This window comes from Dromiciops gliroides, chromosome 4, assembly GCF_019393635.1.
Source record: "Dromiciops gliroides isolate mDroGli1 chromosome 4, mDroGli1.pri, whole genome shotgun sequence".
NCBI lineage: Eukaryota > Metazoa > Chordata > Mammalia > Microbiotheria > Microbiotheriidae > Dromiciops > Dromiciops gliroides.
Window position 1 is genome coordinate 66,334,745 of NC_057864.1, and position 27,355 is coordinate 66,362,099.

General features: G+C 38.7%; 1 protein-coding gene across 1 annotated transcript in view; it reads left to right on the forward strand.

Annotated features, from left to right (window-relative positions):
* RABGAP1L (RAB GTPase activating protein 1 like) overlaps positions 1-27,355 on the forward strand; it is a 668,700-nt gene that overhangs the window by 415,251 nt on the left and 226,094 nt on the right. The window contains 2 exon segments of the mRNA XM_044004805.1: positions 11,614-11,739; positions 14,113-14,256. Coding sequence (XP_043860740.1) covers positions 11,614-11,739; positions 14,113-14,256 — 270 coding nt within the window.

Consider the following 27,355-nt stretch of genomic DNA (forward strand, 5'->3'; position numbering starts at 1 on the left):
TTATGATTTTCACCTCTGATCTTTTGAATTCACCTTAAGCATTAGATTCTTCTCCAGATCCTCATTTTAATTCTTTATAAGTCTTTATGCTTCAAGAGTGTTTCTTGTTTTGTTTTGGTTTGGTTTGTTTTGGTTTTAGTGAGGCAATTGGGGTTAAGTGACTTGCCCAGGGTCACACAGCTAGTGTTAAGTGTCTGAGGCTGGATTTGAACTCAGGTACTCCTAACTCCAGGGCCAGTGCTCTATCCACTGTGCCACCTAGCTGCCCCCAAGAGTGTTTCTTGTAAGCAACATTTTGTTGAATTCTGCTTTAGAATCCATTCAGCTTCCCTCTTCCACTTTATGAGTGAATTAATCCCATTTATATTTATTGATGAAATTTTTCTAATTTTAAGTTTCCTTTCATCATATTCTTTTATACCTTTTTTCCTCATTTCCTCATTACCCCATCTTTACAAATAATGTTCTTTGTAAAAAAAATATTTTTTAAAAAAGGACAATGATCAGCACTAATAATCTTTAGATGGTATATAGAGTGCAGGACCTCAAGTCAGGAAGCCTCATCTTTCTGAATGCAAATATAACTTCAGACAGTTACTAGCTGGTGACCATGGGAAAGTCACTTAATACTGTTTGCCTGAGTTTCTTCATCTGTAAAATGAATTGGAAAAGGAAATGGCAAGCCACTCTAGTATCTTTGCCAAGAAAGTGCCAAAGGGGGTCATGAAGAGTTGGACATCACTGAAATGACCAAAAAACAACAAGTGATCTTTAATTTAGGTGATCTGGTCCCATTCCTCTGGTCTTCCTCTCTTCACCTAGCCTAGACCCTAATGCCTGGTTCTTATACTTTATTTTTCTCCATTTAATCCTCTCTTTATGGTCCCTTTCTGAAGTTGAAGTTTGTTTTGATTATGATTACTTCCCCTCTGATGCTGCCCTCTTAAAATTCCCTTTCCTTCTCTTTTTTACATGCCTGTTTCTCTGTTTAAGCATTTCTGGCATTTGAAGTATTGGTATTTCTGATTTTTTTCCCCTAGTGTATCCTTTCTTCTTATGAAATCAGAACACAGAGGAGTACCACTTGCTCTACTATGTTCTGTGTCAAGCTAATCAGCATAGTCAATAAACTCTAGTGGCTTTTTATTGCCTCCAGGAGCAAATACAAAATGCTTTGTTAGGCATTCAAAATCCTTCACAACCTAGCTGTCTCCTATCTTTCCAGTCTTCTTACACCTTACTACCCAATACATATTCTCCCATCCAGTGACACTGGCCTCCCTGTTGTTCCACAACAACATATTCTGTTTCTCAGCTTCAGGCATTCTCCCTACCTATACCCCATGTTTGTCTTTTTGCCTCTTTTTGCATCCCCAGCTCTTAGCACAGTATCTTACATACATTAGGTGCTTAATAAATGCTTATTGATTGATTGATCATAAAAATTGCCTGTATGGATTGTCTGTATTCCTATTTTTCCCATGTCTATTTCTTAGGTTTATAGGAACAGGGACATCAAAATGTCTACAGTGCTAATTCAATCAGAATTATTGAAGCCCTGTCGTTAATTAACAAACTGAGTGGATCTAGTTTATATAATATTCTAATTTTATCTGAGAATCACCCTATATGGATAATAGATATTAACTATGAGCTGAACATTTATATTAGGTTCCAAGGGTATGCATTATAAGGGGATTGCTTACTAATTTTAAAAATCAGTTTATATGGGCTCTGTCTTTTTTTTTTTTGCTTCTAGACATTGTTGGCAGCTCCATGTTAATCACTGTCAAAGCCTGCTTCCCTTCATAATGAAAAAATTATCTGCTGTATTTTCTACAGCAGCTTCTATGATTAATTGTATTATAAGTTAGGAATCAGCAGTTTAACATTTGGATTTCAGACAGAATTAAATGCTATCCCAAGTATCCCTAGAATTTCATAAAATCCATTTTGGATAAAATTTCCTCCAAGTAGATTTCAGGATAAAATTTACTCTAAACTGTTTATTTTATGTTTTTATTGAGGATCTAAATATTTTTGCCTTTGAATTAAATAACCATTTAAAATATTTTACTCTAATTTATATTGACATGAGTTTAGAAGCTTCCTAATTACAAAAAAAAAGAATCACAAGTTTTTGTTTTTTTTAATGAGTCTAGGAAAATTTAGAAGTTAACATAAGGATAGCATATCTGTAAAATAGAAATTGTTACCCAATACGTCTTACAACTGTGCAGATTTAATACTTCCAAAGAAATAAAGGACATCAGGTAGGAGCATGAGGAGGGTTAACTTCAACATTTCAGAATCTTTATTGTTTTGGACATGTATGTCAGATACGTTCCTGTATCCCTTCTCTCCTTGTTAAAAATGGAAATTGTAAGTTTTCTTAAAGAGGTGCCAAAGACCATTTTTCCTAACCAAGGCATTCATTTCCTCACCTAGTCAGTCATGCAAAAAGCATTTATTAAATACTCTGTGCTTAGAGCTGGTGGTATAAAGAAGGTTAAAAGGCAACTCCCAAACCCTCTAGGAGTTCACATTCTAATGGGGAGAAAATACGTAAATAACCATGTACATACAGGCTATATAGAGAAGGTAGAAAGAAAACAGAAGGGAATTGCTAAGAAGTATTTGTGACACTAATATGTGCTGAGCATTATATACAAGACATAATACCTCAATTCCAAGAACTATAATATAGTTCTGATTTACCTGGAAGAATTGAGCAAGATTTTTTTTTGGAAGGACTTTGGAAATCAAATAGTTCTAGCAAACAAAGAATAATTAATTCCAGTATTATATAAATTGTTCACCAAAATAGGAAAAGTAAACATCTGACCAAATTCCTTCTATGACACAAATATAGTACTAATATCTATACCTGGTAGCTATAAAGTAGAAAAAGAAACCTGGATACCAATATCCCTAATAAGTAATTAAAATCAGTGCAAAAACATGACCCCCCCCCCTTCATCTCTTGTTCTAGGGACAATAATTAAGATCAGTACTACTATTTCTTTTGAAAAGCCTATGCCTATAAATTGCCTTATTTTTTTGCATTTGCATAGTCTGTCCCACATGTCTGGAATGCAAATCCCCTTGTCTTCTTCCATACTCAGAAAGCTTATCCTCCTTAAACATGAAGTTCAGATGGTGTCTCTTACATGAAGTCTTTACTCATTCTCCCCAGTTGTTTATGCTCTTTCCCTTATCAGATTTTACTTGTATTATGTTTATTTGCATATTTGTAGCATTACCCTTATTACGCTGTATACTCTCTGAAAGCTAGAACATTTTGTTTGTATTTTCTCATGAATAATAGGTACTTAATAAGTGTGTTCCACGTGTAAATCTTGAAAATAATGGTGTCCTTAAAGCCTTGTTCATTATCAAGTTTTCTATTATGTTTGTTGTAATTAGCTGTGCTAATTAGCTTGATTGTTTATATGAATATGATTCTGAGGCCAAGGTCATGGCCTTAATATCTGACTGGGTTAGTTAGAATTAATTTTTTCTAAGCCTGTAGACAGTGTGTGTGTGTGTGTGTGTGTGTGTGTGTGTGTGTGTCCTTTATTTACATTGAGAATATAGATAGAATGATGTATAGATTGGCCATTGCTGCCCATCACCATTTAAGAAAAATAAAACACTTTATAGCATGTACCATACTAATATTACATTAGCCACAATGCTACTACCACTGCTGACACTGATACAAGACATGATTATTTTATTTTAAAAACTCATTTCTCCAAAATCATAGCTGTATATACCCTAACATACAAGTTAATTATTATACTGTATTTGCATAAATGGAAATCTCTTAAGAGATATGGTGTCTATAAGAGGTGCCTTCTGAATTAATCTAAAATATGATAAATCCCTAGTTTCCTAAAATGTTTAATAATGAGTAGGAAATCACTCTGTTGCCAAGATAACCTGATTTTTCTTATTTTCTATATTTTCTCACTTCTTTTCTTATTATTCATTAACAGCAATAATAATAATAATTACAGGCAGCATGGCATAAAGTAGGTACAGAGCTGGCCTGGGAGTCAGAATGACTTGGGTTCAAGTCCCACCCCTGACACAAATTAGATTTGTGACACTGAACAAACCTCTGAACCTCTCAGTGACAGCTCTTTAAGACTATAAATTGTTGAATAGCTAACTCATCCATCTGCATTGATACTTAGAGTTTCTTCCTTGTAAACTCCCTTGTGATTTCACAAATGAATTTGAATTTCATAGTTCTCTGGGACTCAGTATGAGGAAAGTAAAATTACATCTGCCCTTGAGGGTAGGAGGATATTAGATATTAGAAAGGGCTTTCTTAGAGAAGGTAGTATCACAATTGCACCTAAAGAAAAGAACTGACTTGAGGAGTAATGGGTGGGGGAGGGGGAAGAGATGCCATTCCAGATGATATCTGGAATGGTGTAGGCTATTGCACAAAGGTAGGAGAGACAGGATGAGAAGGGGGAATGATGGATGTTCAGTCATTTTTCATCTGTGTTCGATTCTTTGTGGCCCCATTTGGGGTTTTCTTGGCAGAGATACTGGAATATTCACAGGTGAGGAACTGAAACAAACAAGGTTAAGTGACTTGCCCAGGGTCACACAGCTAGTTAGTGTTTGAGGCTGGATTTCAACTCAGGAAGATGAGTCCAGGCCTGCATTTTATTCCCTGCTGCTGTGAAGAGGGAATAGAGAGTAGTATGTTTTGACTGGAACATAAAGTTCAAGAATGAATTATATAAAGTAAATTTAAGTGGGAGTCAGATCATAGAAATCCTTGAAGTGCCAGGGACCCAAGGAAAGGGAAAAAAACATAACCTTCAAGGAGCTCACAGTTTAATTGGGGAAACAACACACAAACAACTTGCTATAAAACAAGCTATAGACAGGATATATTGGAGATAATTTCAAAGGGAAAGGGAATTGGAAAAGACTTGCAGAAGATGAGATTTCCAGCTGGGATCTGAAGGAAGAGGGGGGTGGGGGCAGATAGGAGGCAAGGAGAGTGTTCTGGGCATATTAGGCAGCAAGTGAAATTGCGCAGGATATAAAAGGTTGCTCAAGTATAAGGCCAGTTGTACCAGCAGTCTAATCAATTCTAGGGGATTCAAATAAATATGCATTTATTTATTTATTCAGTGAACATTTGTTAAGTACCTACTATGTGCCAGGTATTGTGCTAGATACTGGGGAAATGAATTTTTTAAATGGAAGTAATTCCTGCTCTCAAGAAACTTATGTTCTCTTGGAGAAAAAAAAGTAAATCAAAAGTAATTTTTAAGAGGGCATAGCATACAATAAGTAATTGTTGAATTGCTTAATTAATTAGCCACAACTAAAACCAAGGGTTTGAATCCCCTAGAATTGATTAGACTACCGGTACAACTAGCCTATAGGGGAACAAGCCTTCCCCCGTGCCTCAGTTCCATCTCTCACCTTGGATTTCTGAATTTTAATTTCTGTCTTTGCAACATGTAGTTTTATTCCCACATAGAAAAGAGAATGCTAAGCAATAATAGAAAATAGAATTATTAGTGCAGAATCCTGGAGTATCTCAATACTAATACAGATAGCTGAGAGGCTGATAGTTTCTTTTCAGAGGCTGATAATTAATTATTTTACATATGAATACCAAGTAGACTCTTTCCAGTAGTCTCTCTCTCTGTTTCCCTCTGTCTCTGTGTTTCCTTGTCTGTCTGTCTCTTGCTCATCCTTATACTTTAGTGTTTCAGAAAGAAAAGGCCTAAGGGACTGAGGTAATCCCTTTAATATATCCATTATGTCCAGTTCAGCAGCCAATTAAGGAACTTTTCATTGACACACAGTACAAACCCCTGAATTATTATGGTGGAAAGGAAGCAGGGAGAAGAGATATGTCTGCCCTGAGCAATAATAATAGCTAGCATCTATTTAGTGCTTTGAAATTTGCAAATCACTTTACAGATATCTCATTTGATCCTCACCATAGCCCTAGAAGGTAAGTGTTATTATCACCCCCATTTTATAGATAAAGAAACTGAGGCCCAACGAGGTTAAGTGACTTGCCTGGGATCAAGGCAATATTTGAATTCAGATTTTCCTGACTCCAGGTCCATCATCTAAGTACAACATTACCTTGCTGCCTCCATTGGCAGTGGAAGGAGAAAGGGAAGGAAGCAGGGCCACTTTAAGCTATAAGAAAACGTGTCTGGGATACAGCCTCAGCTTGCCCCAAGCCTGGCAGACTAAAGGGCTAGCTACACAAAGAAAGAGATGTGGATAGCAGATTCCTTTTTAGTCTTTGGACAAGAAATAGTGCTTAGATTTGTATTTTTTTCCCCAAGGGAGCTGAATTCTCTGCCTTGTTTACTGTGGTTATGGCTTTTTCTTTCTCTCCAGAGTTTTGTTTTCAGCTTTTTTTTTCTATGATTTGAAGGTATATTTGAACAGTTTTATGATGAGATAGTTTCTGAGATCCAGAATCGCTTTTATATAAATGACCACAGTAGAGATAGTCATCGTTAATTATACCATAGCTGCTAAGGAATTTCTTGAGAGTAACCTATTATTTTTGTGTGGCACATAAGTGAACTAAAAATGCAGGACTTAACACCAGCTCATCTCCTGGGATAGAAGATAGGGAGTGAACTAAATTTTTCACCCAAGAACCGAATTACACAAGCTGGTCTGTCAGAAAAGGAATGAACTCTATACAGGGGGCCATCTCTAGTTGTCCTGATGTATAACTTGCCACTAGACCCAGATGGCTCCAGAAAAGAGAGTGAGGCTGGTGAGTTTGCACAATCCTCTCTCACTTATATCAGTTTCACTTGTAAGTCATGACATCTCCTTCCTGATGTCATGGTCCTCCTTGAGAACAAAGGACAAACAACAACAATGAACTCCATGCAAGCCTGGATGAACGAATGGATGAAATAAAGAGATGTTTCTGGCTGTCTGTTCTCATAGAACAGAAAGGCTACAAAATTGAGCATTATTTATTACTCTGCTATTCAGAAGTAGCTTTTGTTTTGTATTTTTTAGATCAGTCAGTGAAAACTCATTTATTAAGTTCTTGCTATATGCCAAACACTGCTAAGTGGGAACACAAGACATACAAAAATAATCCTTGACTTTAAGGAGTTTAAATTTTAATGGGAAGAAAGGAAACAAGCATGCCAGGTATTATACTAAACTCTTTACAAATGTCTTATTTAATCCCCACAACAACTCTGTGAGGGAGATTTTTGTTTGTTTGTTTGTTTTTGTGTGGCAAGTGAGGGTTAAGTGAGTTGCCCAAGGTCACACAGCAAGTAAGTGTCAAGTGTCTGAGGCCGAATTTGAACTTCAGGTCCTCCTGAATACAGGGCCGGTGCTTTATCTACTGCGCCACCTAGTGGCCCCCATTGGTATTGTTTTTATTCCTATTCTGCAGTCCCTGAAACTAAGGCACACAGAGCTTAAGTGACTTGCCCCTGGTCACACAGCTAGTAAGTATCTGAGTATGTATTTGAACTCAGGCCTTCCGAACTTCAGGCCTAATGCTAAATGTCTCCTAGCCTCAGTTTCCTTTTCTGTAAAATGGAGAGAATAGAACCCAACTTTGTATACCTTAAAGCACTATTAAAGTTGCTATTTTTTAGGATTAGGAATTTATAGCCTTGTAGACAGGTCCTTGTTATCATGGACCTGTTTAGAAATATATATATTTATAATCAAGTAGAGCTGTTAAGGCATATACACAGATAACTGGGGTTGTTGTAAGGATAAAATGAAGCTGTTTGTAGAGCACCTTGCAAACCTTAAAATATCATAAAAATGCAAGCTGCTTTTATCATCATCATCATTACTATTATTACATCACCTTTAAGGTCCCTTTCAGCCCTGATTCTGTAGTCCTAAGATGCATGTCTTAAGTGCCTACGATGTTCCAGTTATAGTACCAGGCACGAAGTATTCAAGGCCAAAAATTATAATCCTTGCCCTTGAGAAGCTGACATCCTACTGGAAGAAAACAACATGTTCAAGAATAAGTAAATGTAAAAACATGCAAAATAAATTCTAAGTAACTTTTGTGGGGGGAGAAAATGGCTTTGTGTATGTGTTGGCACTTGAGTTGGTTGGGCCTGTAATGGAACTCTGAATTTTGAGAGATGGAGGCAAGGGAAAACAGCCTTACAGTTAATTAATTATACCAATATAAAGAGAATGAATTAGAAAAGGAAGAGACTGCAGGCAGAGATACCAATTAGGAAGCAATTATAGTAGCATCGACAAGAGGTGATGAGGCCTGAACTAGGGAACTCAAATTAAATTCAACATTTATTAAGCCTTGTCTGTGTTCAAGACAATGTTCTAGTTTCTGGGGGATACTGACAAAAATGAGGTAGTCCTTACCCTTAAGTAATTCACATACACCATGTGCACTTGTATGTAAGTAAAAGGTAGTTCAACAGATGGTTCTACTCATAGCTACCCAAACAACAGACAGGCAGGAGACAGAAAGGCAGCAATGTCCCAGGATTCAAAAGGACGAGAGAATTTTCAGGGGGAAGCTTTGTTTAGCTCCACTGATCAAAAACCATCAGGAAAAAAGGAAACTCAGGGCAGAGGAAAGGCTATTAGCTTGAACTCATAAGAGATTTGTAGTTTCGGTAACAGTGATGGTGAGTCACTGAGGTCAGATGACTTTTTAGGTAATTATAAAAGAATAATGTGAGGATGAGAGGATCCAGAGAAGTTTAGTTTGAAGGATAGAAAATATCTAGATATGAACCAGGAGACATTGAATTGGTGGTGGATGATCCAAGGGTTAATCTTCTGAAGGAGCCAAGAGGAGATGGAAAAGAAGACACAGGGAGAGTTATTAACTTTAACGAAAAGGCAGATTTAGGGGGCTCCTTAGAGAATTGAGCAAAAGAAGAGAAGACAAGTGAAATAAGCAGTAAGGGAAATAGGGGAATCTCACAGAAGCCTCTGTTTTGTCAGTAAATAGGAAGAGAAAGGAAAAAAGGGGGTATGAGCTTGGTGGCACAAGGATTTAGGAGAGAACATTTGGAACAGCTTCAGTGAAAGTCTAATTGATAAAACAGGAAGGAATAAAAGAATTGCCTTGTAGCAGTGAGGGCCCAATTGAGATTAGAAAGCATGAATTTTTAGTATACCTAGTATAGCAATTTCACAGCTTTCTTTCAAAGCATTTACTTTATTTCAGCAACCATTAAGTGCCTACTAAGTAGCACACGCTGTTTTAGGTATACAAAGACAATTATATCTCCTCTGTGGCTCCTTCTTGGACTCTGAGGTACTTTCCTCTAACAGGGCACAAAGTCTTTGTGGTGGCATGGGAAAGGTAGAGCACCATGGGAGTTGCACAGATGTCAGTTGTAGTCCACAGGGCTATATGATGAAGGGTGTTTTTTTCTTAATGACTACTCTTTAGATCTGGTCATTCAACCAGTTGTGAATCTACTTAACTGCTGTCATTTAGATCACTTAAATCTCCATCTTGTTCTACAAGGATAGAAATAAAGAACATACACACACCCTGCCCACCTCCACCTTCCCCAATCTATGAACCTTCAAAAAAAAAAGTAGTAGCACTATTCTGGCATGACATGTTCTTTTTTTTTTTTTTTTTTTTTTTTTTAGTGAGGCAATTGGGGTTAAGTGACTTGCCCAGGGTCACACAGCTAGTAAGTGTTAAGTGTCTGAGGCCGAATTTGAACTCAGGTACTCCTGACTCCAGGGCCGGTGCTCTATCCACTGCGCCATCTAGCTGCCCCATGACATGTTCTTGATAAAGGTGTGTTGACTCAGTGATGTCTGCTTATCTGTTAAAACATTAACAAAATAATTAATGATACATCCCAGAAATCCAGCTCATCATCTCAATATTTTGTAGATTCTACTTTTTCCCCCTTACATTGAGGCATTTACCTATCTTCATTTCCATGGCACCTCTTCCATTTCCATGTGTCATGATTTTTCAGAGATAATTGACAACAGTTCAGCAATCATGATCACAAATTACTTCCATCTAGGAGGTAGGTTATTTAGATGTGCCTTACATTCAATGATGTCACCTTAATGCTCTTTAGGAGGGAATTGGGTGGTGTAGTGGATGGAGCACCAGGCCTGGAGTCAGAAGACCTGAGTTCAAGTCCATCCTCAGACACTTACTAGTTGTGTGACCCTGGGCAAGTCACTTAACCATGGTTTTCCTTATTCCACTGAAGAAGAACATGGCAGTATCTTTGCCAAGAAGACTCATAGACAGTATGCTCTATGGAGTCATGAAGAGTTGGATGCAACCAAGCAACAATAACAACAGTATTCTTTACTTTACCACTTACCTTGAGTTTCAACTCCCTGTTAGCCATTTAATTTTAGCCTTCCTAGTCTGAAAACAGCTAGTTTGACTCACATGTAAACAAAGGATGATTCCTTTTTTTCCCTTAACGGTTCTTTTTCTTAATGGTGCACTAGCCACATTTCTCTAAAACAAGTGACAGAGCCAATTAGACTAACCATATTTCAAGATAGGTGGTAAGTACTTCTCCATTGGACTGCCATAAAACTCAAATTTCATTCCATTTATACTTCTGTCTAATTAGTCAACAAGAATTTATTAAATTCTCACTGTATGTCAAGTACTCTACAAAGTATTGGGACATCTAGATGGCTCAGGGGATAGAGCACTAGGCTTGGAATCAGAAAGGCTCATCTTCATGAGTTCAAATCTAGTCTCAGACTCTTATTAGCTGGGCAAATCATTCAGTCCCATTTCCATGAACTTCTCATCTGTAAAGTGATCTGGAGAAGGAAATGGCAAACCACTTCAGTATCTTTGTCAAGAAAACCCCAGTATGGGGTCATGAAGAGTCTGACATGACTGAAATGAACAAAAAATGTTAAGTATTAGAGATAAAAGGACAAAAATAGTCCCTACACTCAAGGAATTTTCATTCTCCTGGAGATGTGATGTATGTATATGTATTTACAAATTATATTTTTAAAATATAAGATAATTTTGGGGGAAAGGGGAGGAGGCACTAGTAGCTGGGAGGGGGGACAGGAATCAGGAAAGGCATCCGTAGAAGGTAGCCTGTTACATTTTTCTGGCTTCATTCAAAACTCAGCTCAAATTCCCACATTCTGTAAGAGGGAGTCTTTTCTGATTCTCCCAGTAACTAGTGCCTTCACTCCTGAGATGGACTATCTATTGTAGTCCTTTGTGGCAGGTGCTGGATGAGGTGCTGAGTATAAAAATGAAAGTCCCCTACTCCCAAGAAGCTTCCATTCCCTCAAATTGAAAAAAAAAACAAAAAAAAGCCTATCAGATCCTCTTCTGATAGGAGATTTTTATGGGGAAGAAAGAGGTGCCTGAATGCTTTGTTGGGAGAGAAGCACCCCTGAGGAAGTAAAAGGATTTTAGAAGGGGGATCTGGGCTTCTCACCAAAAAAGTTCCTTCTGCATTCCCTTTTGTGGGAAGCTATGGCACCAATTTCTCATGAACTCCTGTAAGCCATTTATACAGCAAAAGGAGACCAGGAAGAAGTTCTTCTTCAAGCTCCTCAGTCATTCTCATTGTCTTTTTCCTTCTCCAGATGCCTGAAGAACAGGCATTCTGTGTTTTGGTGAAGATTATGTATGACTATGGCTTGAGGGATCTCTACAAAAACAACTTCGAAGATCTTCACTGTAAATTCTATCAGCTGGAACGGCTCATGCAGGTAAGATCAGAATCACTACCTTTTTATCTATTGGCAAGGGGAATCTGATGAACCAATACAAGGGATATTCCACCACGAGTGAGAAAGTTCCACTGGGTATTGTGCAGATACTAGAAACGAGCATGGACCTTGCCTAACAGGAGTCTTAATGCCCATCAGAAATTACGTTTCATTAAGTTGGTGCTTACGTTTTGAAACTAACTATGTCCAACACATTAAGAATTCTTATTTTAATAAAGAACATTTATTTGGTGAGGCGTTTTATAGAGTTGTTAGCTCTCAGACTGCCACACTGCTATGTGAAAGAATTAGGAGAGCTATAGAGAAAGCATTCAAAATGTTATGAGCTCTTCCCAAATTAACAAGTACACAGGCCAGATATAGGTCTAGAAGCAGGAGATGTTTTCAGTTTTTCCCACACAAGTCTCATGTTCCTATTCACTGTTAAAAGTGAATGTCAGGTGAGACTCAAGAACAAGGTCATTAAAAAATTGAGGGGAAAAAAAAAGACTATCATAAATTTGGATCTTTCCAAGCATTCAGGAAACAAGATGTTTCAACATTTCATTCTATCAGTTGTAATTTTAGGGCCGTTCAGCTGTTTTAAGTTTTCACTTACAGGAAAAAAAAGTTCATGCTTTTGAACGATTTGTAACCTGATGACAAAGCATTATGCTGATACATAAGGGGTTTATGTTGTTGAAATAACAGTAGATGGCTGATGGCTCCAACTGATTCGGGTTGATTTTTTTGTATTTTTCTTCTTGAGATCTTATTAGGAGGACATCATATTAGATATGATTGCATAACCCTCTGACCTTCCTAGACGAATAAAGAACAAGAAATCTTGAAGTGCTATGAAGTAACCTATTCTCTTCCATTAGCATTTTTAGTAACGTGATCTATCTACAGTATGACCATTTGAAATGGGAAGATGTATGTGTATTTGCACATTTGATAGTTTTAAAGTAGTCACACTGAGCAACAACTGATGTTTTCCCAGTGGTTTAATTATGAAAACTGGAGTAGGCGTTACAGCTATATCTTGACCTTGGCTAATGAAAATGGCCATGTTAATGCCCCATATTTTAACTTCCATGCTTTTGTGGATAAATTTTAACTTCCTTTTAATACATGAGCATTTGCTTATTTTGCCAGGAGAAAAAAAAAATGATGTTTTCACATATGGTTATGTTTAGGTATTGGACCATTAACGGGGCTATCAAAACATGAATTGGTATTATAGAAGCAGTCTGTATCTTTTTATCTCCATTCTCTTTACTAAGCAGAAGTCTTGTTTTGCCTAAGAGTGAAGATTTTCTAAAGAACAAGTGACACAAGGTTGATGTGTTCATGGCATACTTTCACTTTATTCATTTGTTTGTTTATATACTCCAGCTCTTGTCCTCATGTCACTTTTCCCATATTTCCTGAAATGGCAAACCTTAGAAGTTGATTAAAGTGACAATAGATATGCTTACATAACGATCATGCTTGGTGGAGCCTCTGTAATGTTTCGGCCGGAGCACACCCTGTGGAGCAGTTGTGGAACTGTGTTGAACACTCCTGGCCATTTTCAGGGACACACATGCCCAGGGCTGAAGGAGTTTCAAAGGTTGACTTCTACATCCCATAGTCATTTAACCCTGACCATGTTTCCTTGGAAGTGGCCCTGGGGAATTCAGCTCAATTCCATGCATGCCACATGGGGAATGCTCTCACTGGAGTAGGTCTGGAGGACTTCCCTGATTCCCCTTGTTACATTCACACTTATTTTAATAATGTGAGGTCTGCGATTCTATCACTGTGTATGCACCCTCCACGGATGCGGACCATTCACTACCCTTCTATCACTTAGCAGGTGGTCTTTGGGAATTGCTGTGGCCAAAAAAGGCATTACTCTGCAACCAGCTTAGTGACAAATCTGCCTTATATTGGTCTGGCTGCCCCTGGACAACAGACACAATCTCTTCCTGAGCCTGTACTGTCCTGGAAATCTTTTTCCAGATGGATAGAACCTTCTGGAGCTTGTGATTCCCTGGCCCAGCCTTTGAGAATACAGGGTCACCTTACACCATTGAAGCATTTGAGTAGGACTGGGGTTGAGGGATAATAGCTATATTGCCACAGACTCCTAAATCAGCAATAACAGAAACTTTGGGGGCTTTACTCCATTCCCCTTGTTTTCTTCTTATTTGTGTAACTGTCATATTCCTACAGGAGGCTGGCTGTGAGTCCTTAAGAGCAAGAATTAGATCGGTTTTTATCTTGGCATTCCCATTGCCTAGCACAACACCTTGTACCCAGTAGACATGAAATAAATATTTGATGACTTGAATTCCTCCTTCCTCACTTTTCCTCTTTAAATCCTAGGAACAGTTACCAGACCTGCATAGCCACTTCTGTGACCTGAACCTGGAGGCTCATATGTATGCATCACAGTGGTTTCTCACCCTCTTCACTGCCAAGTTCCCACTATGCATGGTCTTCCACATCATTGACTTACTGCTTTGTGAGGTACAGTGACTATCTTGGAAACCTAAGCCAACCTAGAAAAATTCCATTTTAAAATTTCACAGTGGTCTGTTTTCTCTGCTCTTGTTATTGACTTCAAGGTAGAAATTCAGAAGAACTAAAAGTTCACTATTTTGGAATATAGAAGGAAAATCTTGTCCTAGTGGAAGGATATGTTCTTGAAATATGGTTTTGTTGCTACTAAACACTGTTGCAAACTGCAGTGAGATAGGGATAGGACCTGGACCTGTATTTCAACTAATTAATTAATCAGTTGGTTAGTTAGTTAGTTAATTCGTAGGAGATTTCCAAAGGAGAAAATTCTTTTTTCCAGTGCAGACTGGCACATTTTATCAGTTTAAAGTCTTAGAGAGTTGCCTAGAGCACAGAGAAGAAGTTCCCACACACACGTTTGAAAGTTTTCTTGAAAATAGCCTTTGGCTTCAAGAATAAGGACAAACAGGGCTTCGACTGTCTAGCACAATAAACTTTTCGGATACTTGAGCAGTTTTCTTATCGGCACAAATATGCTGCAGTCATTCATGCCTTGCTTAGGTCCTTCCTAGTGAGGTTCCCAGCTTCTGGCTACATTTAATTTATCTTCAATCCTCTGTCTTATGAGCTCATGAGTTATGTCACAGAAAGAGAGAGATCAGATTTTCTTATCTCATAATTTAACCAGGTAGCAGAATAAATTGTTGAAACTGTCACTTCAGCATTCCTGCCGTAGTTGGCATATTGGAGGCACCGCGGGGAAGATGGCTGTTAAAAGAGCTCTCTCATTCCTGGCCATGCTGTTCGACAATACGCCATCCAGTACAATAACACTCCAGGGCTATCATTTCTCTCACCTAGTTCCTAAGGTGAAGGGCTCTTTGAACCCTGAATAGCAAGTGCCAGTGGCCACTTCAGAAGGAGATGGAAGCAGCCTAAGCCTTTTCAAAGCAATTTGCAGCAGCTGTTTTGTCCTGCATTGTCCCCTGTAATAACCAGGCTAGTCCTCCAGACTGAGCTTAGACTGAGAGGTCTGACCCTTAGGAAAATGTGTCATTTTGTGACTTAGGTCTCTGACTTTTGGGACCTCTGTCTCATGATTGTGTCCTGTTTATATTTCCCTCTGTGTTTGTTAACAAAGCAGGCTATCATGCTCCCTCACAATTCTGCCCTCATATTGTCCATTCTGAACCAATCTCTTTCCTTGAGTTTGCCAAAAGGTAGCTGGGATGCTTACTATGAATTCTGGTTCATTTTGTCAATTGGTTGTATAGAGCACAAATCCCTGCCCCTACATCAACCCTTTGTGGGCCTTCCTGGAGGCAGCCATGTGACATAAAAGACTGAGTGCTGGAGTTGGAGTCAGGAAGACCTGAATTCAAATCTGACCTCAGCCACTTATTAGCAGTGTGACACTGAGCAAGTCTTCCTCACTTTCCTTATCTGTGAAATGGATATAATAATCGCACCTACCTCCCAGGCCCGTTATAAGCATAAAATGAGAGTATATTTGTAAATAGCTTTGCAAGCCTTAAAGTACTATGGGGGGGGCAGCTAGGTGGCGCAGTGGATAGAGCACCGGCCCTGGAGTCAGGAGTACCTGAGTTCAAATCTGGCCTCAGACACTTAACACTTACTAGCTGTGTGACCCTGGGCAAGTCACTTAACCCCATTTGCCTCACTTAAAAAAAAAAAAAGTACTATGGGGGGGCGGGGAGGCTGGGGCAGCTGGTTGGTGTCATGGATAAAACACTGGCCCTGGATTCAGGAGGATTTGAGTTCAAATCTGGCCTTAGACACTTGATACTTGCCAGCTGTGTGACCCTGGGCAAGTCATGTAACCCTCTTAGTTCCACAAAACAAAACAAAACAAAGTGCTATGGAAAAGCTAGCTATTAATGTTATTTCCTGACACTAACTTTTAGTTAAAGAATTTTTGGTGGGGGGGGGGGGTGGTGAGAAGTATTAAGCATGACAATAGCTGCAAAGTTGAGTGTTCTATGGGATTAAAAAAAACCTCCTGATATTTAGTAATCCATATTTTCAAATTGTAATTCCTTCAGTGTTTGTTTGTGATATATTTGATTGGATTTTAAAAGATGTATGTGTGAGGGCAGCTAGGTGGTACAGTGGATAAAGCACCAGCCCTGGATTCAGTAGGACCAGAGTTCAAATCCGACCTCAGACACTTGACTGTGTGACCCTGGGCAAGTCACTTAACCCTCATTGCTCTGCCCTCCCTCCCCCCACCAAAAGATGTACGTGTCAAGCTAATCAATAAAATATAAAATAATCAATATAAATTCGTTTCCATCTTTCCTTTCTTCACCTTCTTTTGGTTCTGCCTCTCCCCTCCAAATTATGAGTGTTTGAAAACAATGTTTCTTCTATGTAGTCAGCATTTAACTGTAAGCACACATTTGCACAATCGTGTTTGATCCCCACAAATCTACCTAGGGTGTTTTCCTTAAATAATGTGCATTCTCAGACATCTCTAAATGGTTATACAAGATTTTGAAGAGAGTTATTAGGGGAAACTGTGCAGGTGTTCATAAGTAGAGCCCATGAATCTGATAACCTTACCTGAAATATCATTTATAAACAGGAAAGGAAAGAGAAATCATGGTACCATGACCCACACCATTAGCTATTCTTAGTTTGAAGTTGAATCTGAACTTGAATGATTAATTGTTTCCTGACTCTTATGGTGACAGCATCTTAATTCGGTTTGAACTTGGTTTGCATATGGTATAATATGTGGCCTCGCACTGAAGAAAGCCTTTGTTTATGCTGAACCTTGATCAGGAGGCTATTTTAAACATGCATACTTAATCTATAGTGGGAAATGGCATTGTGGTCAGTCATTTGTGTGGTATTAGAAAGAACCAAAATTAACCTCTTGATAATGATACAAATATAGAATGGAATTATTTCTAGGCAGTTATTGATAACAGGATAACCTCATTTAGATGGCCCTAGCCTATCTGAATTTCTGCTTTAGTCCACATCACTGTACGAATGTATGACCTGTCCTTATACAAGTAAGTACTTACAGAGTATTCTAAGAGTTTCTGCGGTTTTAAGGCTTAAATCAGGGCATCCTCTTAAATTTTAAACCTTAAATTGGGGCACCCTCTATTAATACTCTCTTTTTGTGATCACAGTGATATCTCAGAATGTTCTACAGTTATCCATTTATTTAAGTTGACAGAGCAGCCTACAGCGGTTAATGTGACTCCTGTCATTTCCTAGTTGGAATCTTGGAAGAATTTCATATGCAGGAGTCTACCCATCCATTCAGAATCCTCCCTCCCCTTGGCAGATTAGAACGTAAAAATTTAAAGATCCACTTACGAATCATGGAATCATTTAATGTCCAGCTCTAGGGGACCTGGGAGACTACCTAGATCAAGGTATTCATTTTCCTGATGAGGAGGCTTGCAAGTGGGAGAACTCCCACTCCTGTACTTTTCATGAGATCACACTGCAGAGTTTGAGCCTTGATTCTACTGTTTTAACTCAACTTGTTTGTAGAAGGTTATGAAAGAGATTTCTATATAATGGAAACACCAGTTAATTCCTGTAGTTAATGAATAACAAATAATGGGAACTCACTTTTATATTGTATTTTAAGGTTTACAAAGCTCCTTCTACTGTGAAGTAGGTATCTTACTCACCTTGGTAATATCCAGCAAGCCTGTGCCATCCTTATTGACTCTCCACACTTTTAAACTCCCTCTGCCTTCCAGTTAATTAATCTGGGTACTCAACATTACAAATCCTTTGAAACAGAAAGTGTTCATCGCAATGAAACCACTTTTATTCAAGCCCTCTAGAAAAATTTAAAACCTAGAAAAAATGCAACCTTGACCAGTTTCTTTGTAAAACACTTTAAACAGTCAGCTTTTGAATTTTGTATTGCAGGCTGGTAAATAATTTTGTTCTCTTGTTTTAGAAATAATTATAAAACTTAACTGATATTTTTAGGGATTCTTCACCTGGAGTAGGTACTGTGAAGGTTAAAACTTCATTATTGGGGCAGCTAGGTGGCGCAGTGGATAGAGCACCAGCCCTGGAGTCAGGAGGACCTGAGTTCAAATGTGACCTCAGATACTTGACATTAGCTGTGTGACCCTGGGCAAGTCACTTAACCCCAATTACTTCACCCAAAAACAACAACAAAAACTTCATTATCAAACAGCAGTATCCCTCAAATGCAAAACATCTGATGTTTACCCACAAATGCTTTGATAGGTGATCCTGTTTTTCACAGTAGAGTAGAAATTTATTCACTATAGCTCTGTAAGTTGAAATGATACCAGGCTTCTGAATCATTTTCATAGTATACATTTTTCAAATAGGGTTTTATTAAAGGTGCTATGTAATTGTCAGACTTCATTTCGGATCTTTTTTTTATTATTTTAATGTTCATCTTCAAACTATATAGAGTTCTCTAAATAGTTCCAATTATTGGGAAACTGAATTGTGAAAATAATTTCTAACCAGTGCTTGTTAAGAACCGACATTCAGGCGGCAGCTAGGTGGTACAGTGGATAAAGCACCGACCCTGGATTCAGGAGGACCTGAGTTCAAATCCGGCCTCATACACTTGACACTTACAAGCTGTGTGACCCTGGGCCAGTCACTTAATCCTCATTGCCCCACCAAAAAAAAAAAAGAGCTGCCATTCCTTCAAGATATTTTAAGCATTGTAATTAAAAGTAACTCTGCCCTAATTTTAAGTGATTTCAATTATTGATATTTTAAAAATATACTGTAGGACCACAGAATCGAGGAATCTCATGGGCTATATTGAATGGTGGAGAGATATGACCATGATAACAGTAGATAGAATATTATATTTGGAATCAGGAAGGGCTGAGGACCTCTGAGTCTCGTTAGCTATGTGACTCTGGGTAAATCACTTAGCCTCTTTATGGTTCAGTTTTCTCACCTATAAAACGGGGATGATACTTTTAGTATTATTATATACTTGTTTGTCCTTCATTTCTTGAAGAGTACCATGACATCAGGGTGGTATCATGACTTGGATTTAAGTGAGGCAGGACTGGGCAAGGTCAGCAACCTCATTCTCTCGTCCAGAGACATCTGGGTCCAGTGTCAAGATCTACATCAGGACAACTGGAGATGGTTCTGGATTTTTTTAAGGCAGTTGGGGTTAAGTGACTTGCCCAGGGTCACACAGCTATTAAGCATCCGGGGTGAGATTTGAACTCAGGTCCTTCTGACTCTAGGGCCAGTGCTCTATCCACTGTGCCACCTAGCTGCCCAAATTATTATATACTGGTGTATACCTGGCACGGTTGTTGTGGGGCTTTAATGAGACAATGTATATAGATGAATCTTCCTGATTTCAGGCCTGACATTCTGTCTACTGGGCCACCTAACTGCCCACCAGGGCGTACAGAGTACTTTGCAAACCTCGTGGAGCTCTCCATGAGCCAGATTAAAGTTTAGTCCAATTCATAGTCTTAGTTTCCCTCTCTGAGGAGATGAAAGCACTTGATAGGCATGACTACATTGCTTTCATATAGTGGAGTTCCTTCTTACATGGAGGTTAGGTTCTAAAATCAGCATGTAAATGGAAAAGTCCACATAGTTCAAACAACCCCCCAAATTGCTGAAGTCACCTAGAAGGACAATGTGGTATCTTTAAACAATGTCTAATAGTAGTAGTAGATAAAAACGGACCAGAGTCTCTCTTCTTTAAAAGGCAACTTTTATGAAAGTATGAAATGGTTACTATAGAAACACAATCACGGAATCACAGAATGTGAGAGTTGGCAGGAACTTCATTGGCCATTTAGTTGAACCCACACAAAAAATCCCAAATGAGACATGCCAAACGAGTGATCATGCAGCCTTTACTCAGTTATCTCCAGGAAGGACAATTCTAATTGGTAGGAAGGATTTCCTAACATTAGACCCAAATTTGCTCTCTGTGTCTTTCACCTTTTATTGCTCCTGGTTTTGCCTGCTGGGGCCAAACACAAGCCCAATCCCCTCTGTATTTGACAGTTCTTCAAATACTTGAAGATAGCTATCAGCCCCCATCTTCCCTCCCACTCACACTGAATCTTCCCTTTTCCAGACTAGTTCTTCCAGCTAATCCTCACATCACCTTTCACCATCCTGACTGTCCTCCTCTAGACACTCTTCAGTTTACCAGTGTCCTTAAACCAGAATTGAACACAGTTTTCTGGATGAGGTCTGATGAGGTCAGACAATAGAAGGATGATCGCCTCTCTCTTTCCTAGAACTTATGCCCCTCTTTGAGGTAGCCTGGCACTGCATTTGCTTTTTTTTTTCTTTTTTTGCAGGGCAATGAGGGTTAAATGACTTGCCAAGGGTCACACAGCTAGTAAGTGTCAATTGTCTGAGGCTGGATTTGAACTCAGGTCCTCCTGAATCCAGGGATGGTGCTTTATCCACTGCTCCACCTAGCTGCCCCTGCATTTGCTTTTTTGCCTACTGTACCACAATACTGAGCCTGCAGTCTACCTAACCCCCTAGCCTCCCTCTCTGCACAATTGAGAAGTTATTCTTTTTTTCTAGACCCAAATGCAAGGCTTTATATTTATTCCTATTCAATTCCTTTTCATCCAGTTCGATCCAACCCTTGAGCCTGTCAGGATCCTTTTGTATCCTGATTTAGTCATCCACTGTGTTATGGCCACCCCTCGTAACTGTCATCTGGTATATTTGATGAGCATACTATCTATGCCTTTATCCTAAGGCATGGTTTAGATTTAAGCAACTGAAGGTGAATTTTATTTCCTGTCCTAGTCATGCAACTGAGCTGCTGAGCCTCAATTCCAGTAGAACAAAAATAAAAACAGATAAGGATGTTAGCTGGTAGGAGAAGTGACTGGGGAGAAGAATCTCTTGAAAGATCTTCATATCTATGAATGATAATATTTGAGGGTGGTCTTATGGCAACATGATTGTTTCTTCTTCCAGCTTCACCATGGGGCAAGAGAGGACACAACACAGTGCAATCAAAGGAAGTACACCAAGGGCCTTCTAGCCTTCACTTTAGTTCTACCAGCCTAAACAGAATGAATAGACTCTTGTAAGTCTGATGAAGAGATTCTAGAACCGCACTTAGGGTGCCAAGATGCTCAGATGGTGAAGGATAATGAGAACTGAGATTGACAGAAGAAACAGTATATTTGGGTTTTCTTTCTCTGGCTTAGAAGCTCATTGAGTCAAACAGTGGTCCAGCACTGCTTAAATCCTCCTCCCATATTTTTTTCTCTCACTCCACCCCCTCTCAATTTCAATCTCAATCTCTCTATTTCTCCCCCCTCTCTCTCATTATTTCCTTCTTTTCCCTTCTTCCTCTTTTTTCTTTCCCTTCTTCTCTTAGCACTCTTCTTCCCATCTGTTTCCCTTTTTCCTCTTCTCTTCCTTCCAATTTCCCTACTTCTCTTTCACTCTCAAACACCTATATTTGAATGCCTATAAGTCAAATGTGAGTGCATTTTGATTGTATCATAATATCCTTTTAAACTAGCTAAGGGATGGAACCATTTAGTAAGAGAAAAGTTTAAGGTGGAGTAACCAGACCAGTCTTTCCTTATCAGGGCTGTGAGAAAACCATTTCAGTCTGGTTTCTTTGCTTTAGAATTCTATTTGCTATGTCTATCATCTTCTAAGTCACTTCAATTAAATAGATTAGGCAGCCACCCATTTAAAGAGGAATGCTGAATCAAAGTTTATATACTGTATAATTTTGCCAGGAACTAGCCGTCTTTTCTGCTTTTAGACATTTTAAATCCTTAGTCTTTGAGGGAAAGATTAAAAATAGAAGATGCAGAAGCAATATGCTCCATCTACAGGAACTCTTACAGAAGAAATTTTGAACATTTTTAGCTGGCAGATTGTTTATTATGCAAATCCACTTAAAATATCACTTGGTCAAATTGCTGTATGACCCTTATAAGAGAATCAGAAATGTGAAGAGTATCAAGCACTAACATCTGGATAGCACCCATTTCTTTTCCATTAAGGAGGAGCAAAGAATGTTTCATTTTACATTTATCAAGCCTCCAACTTGATTAATAAATACATAAAAGTAAAAAGATAGAAATATCTGCATTAGAAAAAATCTAGCTGCAGTTTTTCAGGTAGTGCATTAACCCTCTTTCACTCTGAATCTCCAGGCTTGTCCGCAAAAGTAGTCAGCATTAAAGACTGTCCTTCACCTTAATTGTCTTTTTTGGGAGCCATTATTCTCCTCATGGTCCTGCTGAATCTTGTGGTCTATGCAGAAATACAGTACAATTACAGCTCTTTCATAATGTGTATGAATTCCCTTTTCAATGTTGCTTCTGTTTTTCATAGTTCGAGGTGATGGACCACAATTTCAGAGCATTTATATTTTTTTCCTTCTATTTTCTAAGCTAAGCATTCCTTTTTATATAACAATTCCCTGAGTCATAATTAGAATGCCATCCCTGGTCACTCCTTCCCATTTTTAACATTTTGTACGTCTATTCATTTTAGACTAATAGCATGAACCTTATTTTCTTCCTAGTTTTTTTGTCTTTTTTTGAGGCACAAAGATCTTTTACTTTTAAAAATCAGGTTAATGCTAGTTTTAAAAACAGAATGAAAGGGTGTCTTACATATTAAGTATTCTATTCATGGAAAAAATAGGAACAAACTCTATCTTTTCACTGAAAAAGACCTTTCACATTGACCATTCAGTGTTAATACCATACAATACAATATAATGCTTATGGGACTGGTATTATGTTAAGTTGGGAATACAAAATAAGGGGGGAAAAAAGCAATCCCTCCTGTTTAAGGAGTTACAGTCTAATGGTGGGGGAGAATACAAAAAAAGGAAGCTGAAAAGGGAAAGAGGCAATGGAGGGTACTTCTGAGGTGTGGGTACCAAAGCTGAGACAGTCTCCTTGATGATGAATTTTTTGGTGATGAGCATATCCTGGGGGCAGCATGATAATGGTGGAGTTAAAACCAGTGATAGATAACATTTTCATTATTGATACTTGTCTTTTCCAATTCAATTCCACATTTAAGTGCTTACAATGTACAAAGCACTGCTAGACCTTGGAGCTACATAAAAAGTGACACAATACCTACATTTACAAAGTGTATATTCTACTGAGATGAGGTTGGGGGTGCAGATATAGCTGGTGTAGAATGATGGATAGAAGTGTAATCATATGGAGATGATGGGGGCAAAAGAAGAGGTCCTGAGAGAGTGATGTAAGAAAATTTGAGGAGGGAGAGAACACATCACAGAGAAAGTAGGTTGCATCTGAGTTGGACTTTGAAGAAAGAAAAGGATTCTGATTCATTGAGATGTCACAGAACACATTCCAGGAAAAAGGGTGACATCCCGTGCAAACACCCTGAGATGTTGAGCTCAGGCCACAACATGGAGCATGTGAAAAGTGAAATGTGAAAGAAAGCTAGAAGGATGGTGTAGAACCAGTGTGGGAAGCACCCTGGTGCCATGTTGAGGAGGCCAAGATGTCATAGTTTTAAGCAATGGAGAGCCACTTGAGGATTGGGTAGAAGAGTGGCATAGGAGCAGAACGATATTGACAGCTGGGCAATTGTGGTAGATTGGAAAGAGTTGGATCCTCCCAAGTATCACTGGGACTTGGTGAGATAAATCTGTGAAGGGAATTTGTCTCTGGGTGGGTATAAATTACATAAAAGAAATAGGACAGGAAAAAAGGAGTGGGGAGACAGTTAAGATGGTTTATTACCTCACTCATGTGAGGTACTCCAAGAGCCTGATGAAGTAAGCACAATGGGGAGAACATTTGGGTAAAGGTCAACTGAAAGAGAGCCAGAAGTGGGTTTGCATTTTGTCATTGGAGTATACTTACAGATGTCCTAGACAGAAAGAAGGAAGTGGTTGGTGCATACATATTGTGGACCTGACACAAATGGATGCCATTTTAACGAAGGGGAACTCTGATTATACAAACTTCTGCCACAGAGTATTATCCAATTACTTAGTTATCTCCCCTACCCCCACTCCCAATATGCTGTGGTCTGGAAATTAATGTCTAATCCTCTGAACTACCTTCTTAAGCAGATACTTACTTACTAAATCTGCCTTTCTCTTCTGAGTTCTTGACTCCAGTGGTTTGATGAAAACACTCCCTATGTTCCTAAACTGTTATTCCTGTATTTTGACTGTGGTCTAGAAATTCACCTCTAATCTTCTGAACTAGCTTCTTAACTAGATACTCACTAAAGGCCTACATATCATGTTTATCAAATTGGGAGGTGTAGCTAATAGACTGGATGACAGATTCACGATCCAAAAAGCTCTTAATATACTAGATCATTGGGCTGAAACTAATAAGATGAAATTGAATGGAGATAAATCTTACACTTGGATTCAAGAAATCACCTTTACAAGTGTAAGATGGGAACTTGGTTAGACCAAAGAATTGGTCTGAAAAATATCCATGGGGTTTAATAGACTGTGAGTTCAATATGAATCAGCAGTGAGATATGGCAACCCAAAAAAGTAATGCCCCTTTGGACCACATTAAAAGAAACAAACCTATTTTTAAAGATGTCATCATGGGTTAGTTAGGTGGTGCAGTGGACAATGCACCAGCCCTAGACCCAGGAGGCCCCAAACCCAAATCTGGCCCCAGACATAAGACACCCTACCCTGTCTGCCCCACAAAGAACAAAACATAAATGCTTTACAGATATCATCCCTTCATATTCAGTTCAGACCTGTGTCCTCTGTGAATTCCTTACTGAGATAGTTCTTATGAGTTCAAAGTATTATCTTCCCATGTAGGAATAGAAATAGTTTGATCTTTTAATATCCTTTGTGAAGTCTTTTTCCTGTTTACCTTTTTATGCTTCTCCAGGGTCTTGTATTTGAAAGTCAAATTTTCTATTCAGTTCAGGTCTTTTCATAGCAAATGCCTGAAAATTCTCTTTCTCATTGAAATTCCATTTTTCCCTTTGAAAGATTATACTTAGTTTTCCTGGGTACGTGATTATTGGCTGTAGTCCCAGTTCCTTTGCCCTCTGGAATATCATATTCCATGCCCTCCGGTCCTTTAATGTAGAAGCTGACATCTTTAAAATAGGGTTGAGGTGTAGGAGGAATAGACTGAGGGAGGGGGAAGAGGAGAGATGGTCTGGGGAGAGGTAGTTCACATGAAGGAAACAACAAAAAAGCTTATGGAGGGGAGGGGAAGAGGGAGAAGGAATTGGGGAGTGAGCAAACCTTAATATCATCAGAACTGTCTCAAAGAAGGACTAACATACATACTCAAGTAGATATAGTAATATATTTTTGCCCTGAGGGAGGGGAAGGAGATAAGGGGGAGGGGGGGAAGGAAGGCAGGGCAGATTGGGGGAGAGAGCAGTAAAAAACAAAACACTTTCGAGGAAGGTGAAGATGTTCTGCATGACTGCACAAGTATCACATATTGAATTGCTTGATTTCATAGGGAGAGTTGAGGAGGGAGGGAGGAAGAAAATTTAGAACACAGAATTAGCTCAAAGACCTTAATGTCATCAGAGTGAGCTCATGGAGGGAATAACATTCACACCCAATTGGGAGGAGTAATCTATTTAACCCTACAGGAAAGTAGGAGAGGAAGAGGATAAGGAAGGGTGAAAAAAAGGGAGTGCAGAGTTGGGGAGGGGACAGTTAGAAGTATTGTGGAGGAATAGGTTAAAAGAAGATAGAAAATAGGGTAAATATCATGGGAAGGGAATAGGATGGAGGAAAATAGTTAGGATGATTGATTATAATAGCAAAATGTATGGTACCTACCTTGCTGGGCTATTATGAAGAAAATTCTCTGTCAGGTTTAAGGTACTATATACAGGTTATGATGAACAGGATACTATCAGAAAAACCTGGAAAGACCTACATGAATTGAAACAGAGTGAAATGTACTATATACAAAATAACAGCAGTAGTGTAAGATGATCTGCTGGGAAGCATGTGGTTATTTTCAGCAAGGCAATGATCCAATATAACCCTGAAGGACTTATGAAAATGGCAACCCATCTACAGAGAAAGAACTGATAGTATCTGAAAACAGATGGAAACACATTTTTTTTCCCTTTTTTTTTTCTCCTCTTTGACAATTCCTCAATCTGAAGTTTTAGGCTTTTTTGACTGTTTTCTCTCACAACCTAGCTAATGTGGAAATGTTTTGCATGACTACTCATGTATAATTTATTTTGAAATGCTTGAATTCTAGTGCGTGGGGGGTGGAAATGGAGGAGAAAGAGCAGTTGGAACACAAAGTTTTAAAAAATTGATGTTAAAATCTGTTTTTACATATATTTTGGAAAATAAAATTCGATTCAATAAAAAAAGAAACAAACAAAACAAAAGGGATGTAGTAATCCTGCTGTACTCTCTTATGCTCAGACTCTGTCAGATGTCTCTGTTTAGTTCTGGATTACAGATTAGGAAAGAGATTGATCAAATGGAAGCCATTGAGCAGCACACAACCAGGGTGGAGGAAAATAGACATGAGGTGGTTGTGGAGGTAAAAGTTCCTTAACAAAATGAGCTGTGCTCATGTACTTACTGGCAGTACATACTGTGTGAACACTGAATAGAAAAGTTTGAGTGATAGAGGGAGAGTGAATTGTCTGTGTCACTATCATCATTAACTATAGATATTTATTAAACCCTTACTATGTATAATACTCTAGGCATGTCTGATGCATGCTCCTTTCCTTTTGGGCCCCTCAGTGTGTTTTTACACTTGCATAATCGCATTTGAAAGAAACAAGGTAGGGTTTCAAGTACACATCTTACCTAGTGTAATGATTGGAATGACGCCACCTGCTGGAGACTTACTGTAGAAGAGTTCCGCCCATGAAGCGAAGGTCTTTGAGGGCAAGACCAGGAGTCTTTTCTTTGGCATCAGGAAGTGACCTTGGCTAGTGGGAGGAAGAAGGAAGAGACTAGCGCTCTGTCTCGCTCTCTTTGGGAGCTAGAAATGTGCTCTCTCTTTAATAGATAGGAATCTAGGCCTTTCTCTCTCTCTTTACCAAATTCTTATTCTCCTTAATAAATGTTTAAAAGCCTAACTCTTGC